General features: G+C 42.9%; 1 protein-coding gene across 2 annotated transcripts in view; it reads right to left on the bottom strand.

Moving 5' to 3' along the window:
• Positions 1-16,408, bottom strand: part of PHF21B (PHD finger protein 21B) — a 146,285-nt gene that overhangs the window by 18,489 nt on the left and 111,388 nt on the right. For both annotated transcript variants that reach the window (XM_027660833.1, XM_027660834.1), the window contains 3 exons: positions 7,659-8,003; positions 5,125-5,247; positions 615-666 (listed from right to left, as the gene is read on the bottom strand). In XM_027660833.1, coding sequence (XP_027516634.1) covers positions 615-666; positions 5,125-5,247; positions 7,659-8,003 — 520 coding nt within the window. The remainder of the gene's footprint in view (positions 1-614; positions 667-5,124; positions 5,248-7,658; positions 8,004-16,408) is intronic.

Genomic DNA, 16,408 nt, shown 5'->3' with positions numbered 1-16,408 from the left:
TTCCCCTCTCATCCATGATTTTTCCCCTCTCATCCATGATTTTTCCCCTCTTATCCGTGTTTTTTTCCCCTCTCATCCGTTATTTCAGATTGACAAAGGCTGAGGCAAAGAAAGGTGCAAATCTGCAAACCCTTGCAAGGTATTTTTGGGAGGTGGGAGAAGTAAACTGGAAGCTCTGTGATGCTGCATTTAGTTTCTGTGCAGGATTTGTTTGAACTCGTGTTCAGAACTGGGAAGTTGTGCGAGCAGCTCTCACACAAACACGGGATCAGACTGGAAGTTTCATAAATTTTTTACTAAATGGGAAGGAATGGAGGGAAGGGATTGTTTGTGAGAGGGAGTTTTCTAATTTGCTTAAATTCTGATGAAACCAACGCTGGATTTTCACCAGTGTTTTACACATTACTCTGTGGGACTCTCAAGATGACAAGACCTACTCAAAACCTGAAAGTCCATCTCAGGTGGGAGAGAGCAGATGATGCTTGAGCAGGGGGGTTGGACCACATGGCCTCCCGTGTTCCCTTCCAACCTCAGCCATCCTGTGAGATTCAGGGCAGCCAAGAGAAGAGATTTCACTCCAAAACCGAGCTGTAAAACAAGATATGCCATCTTACCTTCCAAATGTTCCGTTGTAACCAGTCCTAATGCTACCATGAAGGCTATTTTCTAAGGAAAAAATAAACAGGGGTTAGATTTTTCCACTACAGTGATCACGGTAAGTAAATAAATAAAAGTAGCCTTGACAGACTAAACCCAGTAAAGGTCTTTTGGAAATGTATCTTATTGGATTGCATAGCAATATGAAGAACTTTAACTGAAGATTTGTTTCAGATGTGCCTGGTGAGTCACGCCCCACTTGTAGGACTACATGAACTTCAGGAATTCAGGGATTTCTGAAGCCAGTGTTATGTGACTACTGATTTTATACAGCCCAGGACCAAAATCCAGCCAGTCAAATCAATTCAACTGCCAGCTGGCTTGTCACTCCACTCTGTGGAGAGGTCATTGTGTATTATTGTTCCTATCTGGACATGGCACTGCTTTTATTGGATGTGAGCAAGCTGTATGAAGCAAAGTAAGCTATATTAAACTTCCACTGAGCTTTACAACACTAAACAAGACATCTGAAGCATATTGAAAGTCCCCTCCTCTCAAAATAAAAACACATCAGAAATTTCTCTTCCCAAGTTACAAAAAGAAGACCACGTGCATGAATTACGAAAAGGAACACTAATCCAATATCTTCCCCTAATGAGGAGTGAACAAACATCTCCCACTGATGCTGGTGAACTCATTTGGCATGAGAAACCTGATCTAAAATATTGCTTACAACTCTTGTAAACTATGTATGCACAAAACACACCTTCATCCTAAAAAAATCTTATGCTGATGCAGTAACAGGACAAGTACTGGAGCAGATTCTAAATTTTCTGTCAGGGATTTTTCCCTGGGAAATTTTTCCTCGCAGCAAAAGTTTTGCTGGAGCTTTTATTCCATCTTTCTGATGACAACTGAAATTCTGCTGTGTCGTTCCAAGGCCAAACTGAACTGAACTCCTTGGTTTTCAGTCACATCTGTGGTACTCGTGGGGCCTCCGGGGTCTCTTCCTCTCTCTGCTGAGCTGAACAATCTCGTTGGGTCACGTCACCCAAGTGGCATTTTTGCGAGGTGCAATTCCACAGGAGGGACAATCTGACTGTGAAACCCAAACTGTTGGGAAATCCAGGCAAGCAAAGCCCACAGTCCAACTCTGATGAAGTGTACAAAGACCACAGGAAGATGAAATTATAATACTCACCCCAAATAAAATGTGTAGATTTGGGTCAAACTAAAACACAGTGTTTAAGCAGCAGCAGGTCAAAACATTCCGTTTCAATCAAAGAAGTGTCAGGAGAACACGTTTCAACACTTCCAAGCCAAGATTAGTTTGACCTTCTTGTTTTGTGAAAAGCCTGATGATTCAACTTCTCATTTCAGTTCAGGATAAAATCAACTAGGAAGTCACTGGAACTACGATTTCCTTTGCAATTGTGGCTGTCACACAGTGACACTGAAAGCAGGCACGTCCTCATTTTGCAGATGGAAAGATCTAACTGTTGGGTGTGTCCTTCAGAACCTGAGGGCCAGCATTGGACATCCATACCCCTCTTGTATCTGTGAAAATATCCTTGTCAAACAGTTGAACTAACACCCTCATAAGACAGGAATATTTTCTTTCCACAACCTCCTGGCGTGTAGCCCTCCCTGTAGATTAGAAAATGGTGCTGTAGGATTTCACCAGTGGCATGAAATATATATTCATGCTGTATTTCTGCCTTCCACAGCCGTGGTAATGACAAGTACATGTGTTCATTTGCATGTCAGACCTTAATTTCAATAATGTTCCCTCCTTACATGCCTAAAACACCAGCCAGGCACGGTGGGGGCCCCACACCTGAAGGGAAAGATGAATATTTGATCCCAGATCCACTGTGCGGATCTGAGAAGAAAATTAGTCAACTGAGGGGAATTACAAGCTTCACCTCACCCCCGTCAAAAAGTAAGCGTGGCAGGATAAATCTCAGGGCTGGGAGCAGGAGAAATCACAACACTGAGGTGCAGAACCACAAAGTGGGAATGGTTAACGTGCAACTGTGTGTTCCCAAGGGAGCACGGAATTGCCTGTGTTACCCCAAGATCAAAGTGCAGGGGAAACACACATTTTCTGATGCCCCAACTGAAATTATTTGAGCACTGGAGTGTTTGCTAAACAACGTCCTCTCTTCGTGCTAAAATTATTTGAATATATATCTAGTTAAATGCAATGGCAGCTTTACATATAAAGAGCCATCACAAATGGACTTGATAATTATCTCATGATTGAACACAGGAAGGGTTAACATTTATAGGGATTTGAAAGTTGGTTCCTTCTTAAAAAATCCCGGTAGAAGCTGTATTCTTTTTAACAAGCATATTATATTAACAGCATATTTGTTTTTATGGGTTTGGCTATTTCTCACTCCTGTAGCTTGTTGGATTCAAATCAAAATTTGAATTCCATTGCAATGCTTGCCTTTCAGGTAGCACAGGGCCTGTTGTTTCTCCTCTGTTCAGGAAGCTGCAAAACCAAGACTTCAGTTTCTCCAGTTTTTTTAATCCAGGCCTAACATTAGCATTTAGTTCATAGCTGCCATGTATTTCTCTTGTACTTCTTAGGTGGGATTAGAAACACTGGCAGAAGAAAGAACCAGTATTTATGGCAGTAATTTTCTTCTTAGATAAAAAACTTCTAGAATGCAAACGTTGTCCAGGATCAGCTTCATGGTTTCCCAGCAGGAACAAAAGACAGTGATCATCCTCTCTCTTTTCTGTTCATTCAGGTCCACTGAGTACCTGCAGATGGGATTCCTGGCTACGGGTAAGTCTGGATGTTTCTGGTTGGTTTGCTTTAAATTTGCAGTTTAATTTGTTAAATCCCATTCTGTCCCTATTAACATCCATGTAGGGTCCTCTTGGAGTCCCTGCCTCAGTTTTGTGCTTTGGAGATAAATAAAAGCTTGAAGAGAAGTGCCTCAAGTCCCTATTTTCTTTTTAGAAATATGGCATCTTTGTCACTCTTTGCTTTAAATTTAATCATCTGCTTAAAAGCCACGAGTGCTTTCAGAAACACACAGTACATCTTTTCATGAAGCAAAACAAAGATTTTCACAAAAGCATTTCATTTTGTAATTACATGTTCTATTTATGTCATTACATGTATTTACACTAATTATGCTGTTAGTTCTAATTGCACTAATTGCATAAATACATGATAATCAACTAAAGTTTACTTTCAAAGAACAAAAGAAATTAACTCTAGACCTACCTATTTATGGCCATGAAATAAATCTATGAAAAGAAAAGAACTGTCATATTTAAGGGCATCAGCACCCTACCCAGAAAAAAGAACTTGCTGAGACCTCCAGGATATACAGGGTAGGAACAATATTCATGGGCAGAAAAACATTGTTGAGATAGTCTAATTAGCAATTAAAAGAGCTCATTAAATTTATGGATGCCATACCAAAAAGTGGGCCCAGTCCCACCATCTCCTCCTGCATCTCTCTGGAACACTTTTGTCCAGTATTCTTTCCATGGAGACAAGTTACAGGCAAGGTAAAATGGATGTTTTTTCCTAACATTCTGCTTTTAAGCAGTATCTACTGACCTTTCTGCCCTTAAGGTGCTACCAAATTAATAAGGTTTTGGAAATACCTGCCTAAACAAAACAGGACTCTACAGTCCCATCATTCAGTGAAGATTCACAGGAGAGGTAGATTTTAAACCTGGGAGGTCTCCTAAGTGTAGTTCTGCAGAGCTTCTGTGATATTCTGGGCTAAAATATTTATCCTTAACACCGTTTAACTATATGAACCTCTTAAAATGGTAAAACAAATGACCACCCACATGCCTCAAGTAACATTATAAATTTATATTGTAATAATCCTCTTAAGCCTACAGCTCCAAGGATGCTTTTATTAGACTGGTGAGGTTAAGATTTCACGTGAGCTGATCATTTCTACAATAGCAGTAGATTCAGCTGGTGTAACTCCTCAAACTGCCTCAAAAGTACACCCAATCTAATGTGAATACACCCAGACAAAAAACCAAAATGTCTGCTAAAGAGACATACCATTTCTACAAGGAATTGTGGTTTATATTTTTAGCTGAAATTAAAAAATTGTATATTAAGAATATTAAAAATACAGTATATTAAATCTCTTTCATCTTATAACCTTCTTTCTGCTCTCTTACTCAATTTGAAGGATTTTAACGTATTTCAGACCAGAATCTGTGTACATGTGGGAAGACACAGCAAATGTAAGAAATTGTTGTTAAATACAAGCTAAAAATTGCAAAATTCATTACAAAGAAGGCAAAAGAAATGTTAATTTCACCTCATATGTGGCCGGTAAACCCAGTGCTATATATTTGGTAATAAAAGAAAATATCTTAAGTTTGTATACACCTTTCACAAGAACTCCAGCTACAGCCTTGCAAGGTGCCAAGATTATTATGAGACGTACAAGTTATGTTACATTTTGTGACATAACTTAACCATACTGGAGCAGCTCATTTATTAGAAATGAAAAAGAAAAAAATCACCTCTGGATTTTCCTCCTTTTTCTTTTTGGTAGCAGGGGGTCCCTGAGCTGACTCTTCAGGAGGTTTCTTTGTCTCCACTTTACTTTCTGTCTGGGTTTGGACTTGAGGCTGAATAATGATAACCTAGAAGACAATGCACAAATAAGAGAATTCACAATATGAAACTGGATATTTCTGCCTGAAACCTTGGGTTCTTCTTTGAAGGGTTACTTCATACCCCTGCAGAAAAGAAATGCAAGTCACAAGCCAAAAGTATAAAAAGCCTGGATACCTAGGTTTGGCTCCTAAATCCATACTAAAGTTTCTAAAAATTAATGGGTTTTTTGTGCATTACAATCCTACAGCAGATTAAGGGAGTCACTCAATCAGTGCCTCTGAAAATGAGGACACTGTCTATGTGGAGGACTTCTGGAGCTGGCTGAGCAGCCACGCTCTAGCACTTGTGGTGTCAGGGATTTCCTTTGATTTTATTCTGTGCACAGGTAGAAGAGATGGGATCACTACACATTCAGAGCCAATCTGATCTCAGTTATGAGATCTCAGTCTCATAACCAGCGTTATTCAGAGTAAGTGCCCGTGGATGGGGAAGAAAACATTCCTCGTGTAACTGAGATCAGAGCTGAGCCCTCTGCCTTTATGTGTTATGAGCACTGGGTGCCCAGCTTTCCATAAACAAAATAAACTACACGTTTCACATTAAAACCAGTTCTGGTTTAGAACCTCTAGGAATTAGGACACAGATCTCTCATTCACACACACGTGTGTGTTAGTAACTGCAGCTGCTCATGTTTGAATTACCACATGAAGCTTTACACAGTGCAGGTCACATTAGCTCAGAAGGTACTAAATTAAAAGGAATGAATGACAATTTCTGCCCACATGTGAGTTTATACCCATAATCAAATCTTCATGGAGGACTCTGGAAGACCTTCCTAAGCTCACCTTCTTGATAAATATTAAAAATATTAGATGTGAATGCTGGGCCTTTTCCATCTATTTAATTTCTAACTTTCAATCCATGTTATTTAATTGTTAGATACTTTATCTCAGCCTGGTCACTCTAGAAGTTCCTAGAGCATAAAAAGGGATGGTTTTCTTAACCAGCAGCATTTTTATGTAAAAGAAAAATAAATTGTGGCAAAGAAGTGGAGAAAAGATGTCTGCTCTTGTTTACCTCAAAAGCCTTCCTACATCCTGTATTCTTTTTTAGCACTCTATGAGAACCCGTGCTGCCAATAAAACCAAAAGTAGGGGAATCCCAGTAGTAAATTACAGTGAATGTCTGCTGGGTACATTGGCAGCCTTTGTTGAATCTGTTTCTGGTGTGAGAGTGATGAAGTTCTTGCATTTCAAAGCTGAAAAGCAGTGCAAAGAGGAGACAAGTAATTCATAACTTGAATTTTCTTCAACTGATTCCTGTGCTGATCAGTTTTGAAACCCTGAGTCCTCATTTCATTTGGTGTTCCCCTGGAAGTGCAGAAGGGAATGCCTGATTATTTTATATGCTCCCCCGAGGTCAGCTGATATAACTCCTATCACTGTATAATTGAAGAGGGAGTCCATAGGAAATCTGAGCCTGCACAGAATTCAGGGATATTATTAGTGAGGATTGGTTTAAGGAAATGGGAGATCATATGGTCCCATTAATGTCAGGCTACAGAATGATGAGTTTTGTTCCCACTAAAAAATAGGCCTGTACACAGATAAATGTCTCCCAGCATCTCTGTGTCCCCTGAAGAGTTTTCCCTTTGCTTTCCGATTATTTTCCTCAAGAAGAGCCGCTGCCACCGCTCTACCCAGGGCTGTGCCCTCCCAGGGGAACACCCTGCTCTCCCCTGCCACGGGGTTGCTGTCCTTGCTGCCCAGGGGGAGGTGAAGCCCTGTCCTAGTTAGAACAGCTGGGACCAGTTCATCACTGTGTGGGTGTAACCCAAAACTGGGTATTCCATAGCCTTCCATGCCATTGCCCAGAAACTGTTATCAATGAACCATTTACACCCTCTGCCCAGAGCAGCCCTGAGTCCTCAGGCTATAAACTGGGTGTTAAGAGGCCTGTGAGACTGGAGGATGCTCCTGCGCTCACACCCTTTGTGGAACTCCCCGCCCTGAGGGAAGTACTGGGCATTCCTGCCTGAACCTGAGGATATATAATCTTGGGGTCTTGGGACTTTTTTACCACTCGTGGGATACAGAGGAAGACTGCAGATCACCACTCTCAATCAGACTGCAGACCACCACTCTTGACTGGACTGCAACCACCACTTTTCAACCAGACTGCACCAGCACTCTCACCAACAGGTTTTCCCCCTCTCCTTTTACTTTGGGCTCAGTGGTCCCAACCAACACCACTCTGTTCATGCCCCAGGGTGCTGGGTTATACATTTGGGGTTTGTGGGTTAAAACCAACTGTTTGTCTGTGTAGTCATACTTACTGTATTATTTTATTAAATTGTTATTCTGACTTAGATATAATCTCTCTTTTGAGTTGGGTTCATTTCCCCTGGGTCTACCTCCAAACCAGCACAAGCCCCCACCTTGCTGTCGGCGCTGATGAGGAGCGGCTGCACCTTGATGCTGTCGTTGACGACGGAGACGGCGGCGCTGGTGCTGATGGGGGCTGCATTGCTGGGGGAGGTGGAGATGATGGCATAGGCCACCCCTGCACCGCTCAGAGGGGAGGGCAGGGGCTCGCTGACGCTCTGGGACTGGCTGTGGGGCGGCTGTCCATGGCTGACGGTGTTGTTGGCGGTCGGGAGGGCGGGGCTGGGGTTCTTGATGCTCACTACGGTCGCCTTCTGGAAGGTGGGAGGCTGCTTGGAAGGTTGGTCTCTGCACGGGGAGATAGGGAGGCTGTCTGGAATCAGGGTCTTTGGCCTAACCTACAAACAGAGAGGTAAATGTTGTTAGGCACAGCCTCACACTGTCGTGAACAAACGCCGCACACTTGCGTTCTCCCAGTAAAACCTCTAATTACATCAACCGTGGACCAGGAGCAGCTGGAAAAACATTACCTAGCAACTGGAAGTAGCCAGCCATTTATTTTACTTGTAGATATAGAATCACAGGATGCTCTGATACAAGGAATCATCGAGTCCAGCTTCTAACTGAATGGCCCATACAGGGGATTGAACCCTTGACCTTGGTGTTATTACCACCAAGTTTTAACCAACTGAGCTCAGCTCAGGGAAAAAACACTGCTCACTCGCATTCTCCCAGCAGGATCTCTGGCTGCATTAACCATGGACCAGGAGCATCTAGAAAAACATTACATAGCAAATGCAAGTAGCCAGCCATTCATTTACTTGTAGATATATTCCAGTGCTTCTCAGCTGGGCCATTTTGGAGTCCCTAACTCATCCCAGTGCTGAACAAGAAGGGAGGGAAAAAGTCAATTCCTCACTTTTATTAGTACACATCCAGACAAATGCTAGTCAAGTCACATCCAGCTCTCAGCAGGGATGTGTAAGCCAAAGCCTGGACGAAGAATGGAAAACCCAGACACAATAACTTCCTATTCTGGACACAACACTCCTGCTATGAATTAAGGAGTAAGACTGAATCATTAAGGGAGTTGTGGGATTTACAGGAACAGTAAAGCATATGCCTTTATACTGGTGGATCAGCGAATGCCCATCCTCATGTGTTTAAGACATGCCATGTCTAGTGGAGAGGAGATCAATCACACAGTCACTCAGCTCACAAAAAAAAAAAAAAAAAAAATAGAGAGAGAGGGGCACAAGAAACCCACAACCATCAAACCTCATCTTTTGTGGCCATAAGTAAAGAGCCAGTTTACAGCTGTGGGTGGATGCAGGGGTGGAGGAGGACACTCTGGCCAGCTCTGCACAGGCTGAGGCTGTACCCAGAGCCATCAGTGATAGCTGAGAACAATTGTTTTCAGCTACCACCGTGTGTTTCCAGTGGGGTAATTAATGTCACCCTGTCAACGTGGCTCTGCCTTAACAACACGTTAAGTACAGTTCCAGGATCGAAAATAAATAATTTAAGCTGCTTCACATGAAGTTAACTTCACTCCCAGCTCATTCGTTAGCACGGCCAGATCCAACAGTCGGTTCCCTCTGTGCTTATTTAGTCCTGTCACTTCTCACACCTCCCATACTGTGAAACAAAATGACAAGTTGTACCAGACAGACATGGGGAACAGCTGCCTGTGTCACCACGCTGGAGTCTACAGGAGCCCTTCCAAGGATGCTGACTTCAATCTCCAGCCTAAGGAAGCTATTCAATGCAAACACGGGGATTTACTGATGGGCAGAACATCCTCCTCACCAAGGAGGAGCTGAACCCATTTGTCCCCACAGCAAATATTAAGTGCAACAACAAAGCCAGGGAGCTGCTCTGTTGGGCTCACAGCTCTGGGGTGACACTGGAAAGCCCCAGAGCCCCACTGTGAAATGATGAAAAACTACGTGAAACTCCAACTAACCGCAGTCAAGGCACACTGAAGGGTTCTTTGCTCTTTTGTCTTTATCCAATCACTTTGTATCATTATTATCTGACTTATTCAGCTAAGATACAAGACAAATTATCCTGGCCAAGTTGTTTAAGGGAGGACTCTATAATTAACTTCATACCCATAGTTAGTTAATGGCCTTATTTTCAAAAGTAGTGCACGGAGCACTGGTTCAAACCCAATCATTGTGCAAGACTGAGGTTTCTAACATAAACATCATCTCAGAGCAATAGGAGACATGATACTCAAAGCAATTTGTTCACATCTGTATCAGTGATACAAGCAGATCTTGCAATATCTGCTTTTACATTTTCATAATAATGTCCTTCCCCTCCCATGTTAAATCTTATGTAAGTCTCTCACATGTAAGCCTTTAACAAATTGCTTACGCCTGTGTGCTCAGAGACACGTTCACAGAAATAGCATCATTACCCAGAAAAGGAAGTCTGAGAAGCTTGGTAAAACACAGTTAAAAGGTATTAACAAAGGACCAAAAAAAACCCCAAATTTAATTCTTAGCTGCTTGGCTATAGTCTAAATTTTATCATCCTTCCCTGAAACAAAACAATTTTCTTGTAAATTAATCTAACATCTGCTACAAACAGAAATACTGTAAACACACAGATAAGCACAGAGAGAGAGAGAGAGATAATACGGAGCAATTCAGATCAAAGAGTCAATAGAACAGTCATTAAGATCTTTAGAAAAAATCGAGTCTGACAAAAAATCAGCACAGGAGTTCTTCTAGCCAAAAACTGTCATGTCGTCTACCAGGATCTACTGTATCTGTCACTCTTAATTGCACTTTTATATTTAATCAAAAGCCTAATTAAAGCTAAATGCCTATATATATTCCAGCTACATAATTATCTCTTCTGCACTACTGCACATACATATTGACTGTCAGATGTAACACCTCAGTGAATCCTACACACACCCGTGACACACATCCTGCGAGCTGGGGACGAACACACGTCACTCGGCTACAAAACGAGCTCTTCCTGCACAGGCAATTAAACAGAACTTAATTTTCCCAAGTACTAAATTCCTTTCTGAAGCCCTGCACGCCGAAATGATCCGCCAGGACTCACCGAAGTGGTGCAGCACACAACATAGGCCGGGCGCCTTCTGCCCCCGTGTGCTGCAGAGGAGGAACAGCCTCTCTCACGGGCTCAGCCTCTGCAAACTCCCCGCCAAGTTCAGCCGGCCTTGGGAGAGCATTATTTATTTGCAATTACGGGACAACGAAAAGGGTTGGGACTACAGGGCAAAAAAAAAAAAAAAAAAGTTTCAGGCGCTCCCCACTTAAAGCTCTAATAATTTAGAGGGTAAATAATGTTAATTTCTACGGCCGGGAATCCAAAACAGAAAGCAAACATAGAAGCCACTGTGCTCCAACACCTGTGAATGTTTCCCCCTGAAATATAAACACTAAGGGCAAGTATTTAATATACAGCTATGTGAGGGACCTTTGGCAGAGTGTCACCTCTACAAGCAAACTGCTGCAGGAATCTGCGAGGATAAACAGAGAACAAAAAAAATAATAAACAAAAAGAAGGAAAGAGTGAGTGTAAAATCCTTTTCCTCACGCCTAAACTGTAGCTTAAATTTGGCAGATGAAAGGAGGACAGTGGCACTAGGGGAAGTTTGGAAGCTGGCAGTCACTGAAGAAGGGCTGGAATAAAACTAGGGCGGGACAGGCACTGCACATGCACAGCATCACAAAGATGTTTCCTCCTGCAAGCAGCACGGGCTGGATGGCACCAGTCCCCGTCACAAGAGCCCCAGAAATAAAAGGTGCAAAAGTTGAGCAAAGGAGAAGAAAAGAGAAAGAATAACAGACAGAATGTGTGTTACCAAGTGAAAACTGCAACTGTTGGCGAGCGCCGCAAATAACAATTCTCCTGTAGCTCAACCCTCCTCTCCCCGAGTATCTCTCATTTAACTTCTGACAGCTGTCAAAACAGAATGTGATACTACCAGGGCTCAAAACGCACGAGAAGAGAGAGCTGCTTCTTGAGTAGAATGATTTCCCAAACCCGTGTTGCTCTCGAGTTTCCTCAATGCCCACAATAACAGAAACATTTCCTTCCAGGCGTTCAGCCAGCCCTGGTGCTGCTCAGACAGCCTGCAGGTGAGCACTCTTCTCAAGAAGATGTTCTCAGACCTGAGCATTCACTGTCTGCTTTTCAGACAGGGAACTAACAGGGAGCCCAATCCTGTGAGATGTGCAGAGCGATCTTATGTTCAACAGCCTCTAATTTAACATATTTGAAAGAGTTTCAGATCAGGGGAGAATCAGCTCCTGTCACTAAGACGACTTCTTGTATATCCCACATCATTAAGCTCCATCCAGGTGCCCCTGCATGAAGTTCAAAGGCTTCCATTTCACCCAAACATCATCGCAGCTCTCAGGAGCACAGACTGCCGAATGCTGCAGAGTGAATGGATTGCTGAGCGCTGGAGGTGGGAGAGCCTGATGCGTGTCAGTGTGTTGGGTTTGCCTGGGTTTGACAGGGTTAACACCGACGACAAAGGCAACTGTGATCACGGGCAATCTATTTCCTGAGGCACATCCCACCAGGTGAGTTGCTCCCATGCTACAGAAAAGAAAAATACGGGAAAAAGAAAACCTCTCACAAAATAAGCCCTCAAGATCCAACCCAAACAAGTATGGGGGGGGGGGGAGGAGGAGAAGGGAAGGAAAGCACACAATTCCCCCCATCTCTGCGGGCAATCCCATGTAGTCCTAAAGGACGGGATTTAATTAGAACAGTTATCTCTGTGCAGATCTGCGGGTGCTGTGAGAATTGTTAAGGGCAATTCTGGTAAATGGGTTCTCCTTCAGGCCTAGCAAAGAAGGGAAGTTAACAAGTGCACTTGAATTACAAAACCAAAGGGGATCACCGTGATCCTCCAGCTCACAGGCTGGCCTTAGAATTTCCCCCAGAAACCGAAGACTGATTTTAAAAGAAAATACTATAAAGACCTTAACGACAAATTCATCACGAGCACGGATAAATTGCTATAATATTTTATTATGCTCATGACTGGCATTTTATTGCAAGGTTGAATTTGCCTAACTTCAGCTTCCATCCCTGGATCTTGTTATAGCTTTGTCAGCAACCCTGGAGAGCCCTCCCCCCTCCCCTGTATCAGATATCAGCTGGATCGTGCTCAGCATCCATCAGCCCTTCCTACTGGCAGGGCCGATCTGTAGGAGAGTAAATTTTTCAGCTCAACGCAATATCACGTTGCCTTTGAGAAAAAGACCATTATTCACACTTTATTTTCACTTCACCCTTGTACTCGGAGCTTAAAAACAAAAACTCAAGAATGGATTTGGCACAACTCATATGTCACAGAGGCAAAGTGCTGGGAGCAGCAGACAGAGCTTTCATTCTTGAAAAGCTTTAGAGGATCACACAGAAAACATTAGCAATGGCTGATAAAATGAGTGCAATATGGGGTAATTATATCCTTCACCAGAATGAACAGATGCACACTGACTTCAGTAAAGCTGTGTCTGTTTATGCCAGCTGAGGACCGACTCTCTCCCTCTCCTCTTTTAATCAATAAAAACGATGCAAAAGAAAAGGTTCTGCATAACTTTACAGCAGTGACACTCCCTAAAATCCAGGGTGCCCAACTCACTCGAATACAAGTGTTTCCAGCTTGCTTGGCTTTTAGTTCCTTCCCTGATAAACTCCTATTGTCTTCAGCCTGGTCTGAGGCCACAGTCAAAATAAACAGAGTTTATCTTCTTGCCACAGGGGGAAGATTTTAAATCACACTGTGATTTAAATCACACATGACTGTGGATCCATAGCCACTTTTCTTCCTTCCCCTTGATGTGGTTACACAGAAAGAAGTTATTGTTCAGTGTGTATCGTGAGGAAACTCCAGGCAAGATGACCCAGTTTGGTGAGCCCTGTGTAGCATCTCCCTGGAATATCAGGGATATATAACCTCTCTGTAGCATCTCCCTGGAATATCAGCCCAGGAAGCCACACAAGGGTGGTCTGAAACGCAGGACAAAACCCTCATAGCTCCTCCTCCAGCCCACATATCCAATCTTGCTGCCCCGGCCAGAGCAGACTGGGAAATAAACCCTAATCTGACCAAAACCAAGAGCAAATCTGAACAGACTTCAGCAAGGCCAGAAGTGCAAGGAGCCCTTAAACAAGCCCCAATGTCTCAGTTTACACTCTCCACCCCACAGGAGTCACTCGGGGGTATTTTCACACCTATTTAAATGGCACCCCCACTGTCAGGCATTTCCCACCGTGCCGGGTACCTGCCCTGTTTCCATGGGTTAGTCATGGACAGCCAGCTGTAGTGGGCAGGTAACACACAGCTAAAACAACCCCGGTGCGATTTTTAAGAAGACAAAGTGTTTTCATTTAGTTTTTCTTCTCCTTCAGCTTTGCTCGATGCTACAAGAAATGGAAGTTGTGCTGTGAGGGATGCTTAGAGTGGGAATCTGCCAGCTCTGCTTTTTGTGGATGTTGGCATAAGGCATTCAGGTGGGAGTTCTTCATTAAAATGTTATCAGTGTTATGAACACAAAACTGTATTTTCACAGGAACTTGACTGACTTTTGCTAATGAAATGTACATTTTCTCCTCAGTCATACTGCCTGTATTTTCTGGTTTGGCATTGCTGCTATTGAGCTGATGATTCATTAAGTGGCTGCTCTCCATTTGCAAAGGGGAAAAACCACCATTAAACCAGCAAATTAAAATCAATATTATTCAAAAAAAATAACAAGTAGAGGTTGAAGTTGACGAGGATTTCTGCTTTTTTACCTTCTGCACAACGATTCTGTCCTTGAACATGCAGTTATCTTTGTGCCTCTGAGGAAAGAATTTAATCCTTATTGTTTAGGATTACAATAGAAATATAAAAGCCAGACTGTGATTATACACACCAGTCAATAACTTCCTTCCATTTCCACTCTTTTCAGCATTACAAGTCAGCTTGCTTCTCTCACAGATACTCATCTATGATTAACTTCCTCCAATTTAAATATAAAGTGTCCATGAAGCCTTTAGGCACAAACGAGTGAACATTTGTCTGCTTTTCTCCTATACTTCCATAGGCAAGCTCTGGACTAATCCACACAGCTGGGTACTCACTGGACTCAAACTCTGGTGTCACCTTAAAGGCCATGGATGTCACTGCTTTGTACTGCCCACCACTTTCAGAGCTTTTCCTGCTTCTAGACAACAGTAAAGGCATGTTACAATGGTTTGACCAGCCCCAACTCATTTACCAGCCAACATCAAAAAACTTGAAAGACAAAAATAGTAATAAAAGTAAGGACAAAAATAATTCCTGTCTGCTGACAGCCTAAGCAAGATGGAAGCACACGAAATGCTGACACCAGGAGATGAAAATGAATGTTTCAGGGACAGGAAGCAGCACACTGAGTTCCTTCAAGCCTTTGCTGAGGTCCTGCAGACAAAGAAAACTTTCCATCCACCTGTCATTGGGCCAGAGACCCAGTGCAACCTTGTACAACTGGCTTGGAGGCTCAGAGACTCCAGATCCAAGCTAGACGTGGATCTGTAGCCACCTCATTCACACGGACACAAATGGCATCAGTGGAGAGAGGGGACATAAATCTGCTCATCTGCTGCTACTCACAGAGCAGCACTTGACAGGGAGAAACAGGAGAGTCTTCAGCTGGGAAGAGGGTACCCTGTCAGGTGTTCAAATGGCTTGCATGGTTCCTGAGGTTTGTGTGGTTTTGTGGATAGGATTCCATGTGCTATCAGGAGATCTGACTTCACTGAGGTCCTTTTCAAAGTGCTCACAACACTGATTGGATCTGAAGGTTTCAAGCATCAGTATTGGACAGTTCTGCCTTTGGATCACTTCCCTCATTAAGAACAGAAAATTGACACTCCGGAAGGCGGGGGGAGAAAAAAGGGAAACTTTGGAAAATGTGGGTGTAGACCCTACAGGTCCATCTTTGACCATACTGCAGAAGCCCAGATTTCTGGTCACTGCCAAGCTCTGCCATACCACCATCCTCAAGGAATGTCCTTATGGCCCCACTCCCTGGTGCAGGGAGTCTCTACAGCAAGGCTGAGTCAGCTGTCTCAACCTTCTTCTCTAAGAATTAAAAGCACAAACCTCAACTCTTTCTACACCAAATATTTTCTATGTCTAGTCTTCTGGCAGCAACACATAGTGGCATGCAGTTAATAGCAGCATGACCATTAAAAACAAGCAAACTGGTAAAAAGGAATCGTAACCAGAGCTCTCAGCTCCTTCCTCAGAAAGGGAAAGGAGGAGAGAAGAAATAGCTCCCAACAGATGTTAATCTTTGTGCTTAACATTAACTGGAAGGTGTTTCAAACACAGTGACAAGCAGAGTATAAAAGCTTTCATGGAATAAAACAGATTAACAACTATATTTATTAAGGGCTACATTTTCAGCCAGGCCTCTGCAAACCTATTTGAAAAAGCAATTTTGCTTATGTTTTCTGCATGCACACAGTCAATGAATATTAAATACTGCTGCAAAACCCTGAGCCTGGTTATATGCCACGCTGATTAAGTTACCCTGAATTAGATTCTCTCTCTTCTCTTCCACCAGCATTCCAACACTTTCCCCTGGAAGCACTGAGGGTTATACACCAGAAAGGTGCACAACACCCCTTAGGGGATTATAGTCCTTTCCCCCTCTGATACTGGAATAACAACTTTACCCAATTCAATTATTCCTTACTCAAACGAACAATAAAGTGCTCTTGTCTCCCCATTGCACAATTCTGTGTAACTTTTTATACAAACATGTAT

The sequence above is a fragment of the Corapipo altera genome, unplaced genomic scaffold, assembly GCF_003945725.1.
Source record: "Corapipo altera isolate COAL_440 unplaced genomic scaffold, ASM394572v1 239, whole genome shotgun sequence".
Taxonomy (NCBI): Eukaryota; Metazoa; Chordata; class Aves; order Passeriformes; family Pipridae; genus Corapipo; species Corapipo altera.
The sequence above is the reverse complement of the archived record's forward strand: the minus strand, read 5'-3'. Positions and strand labels throughout refer to the sequence as shown.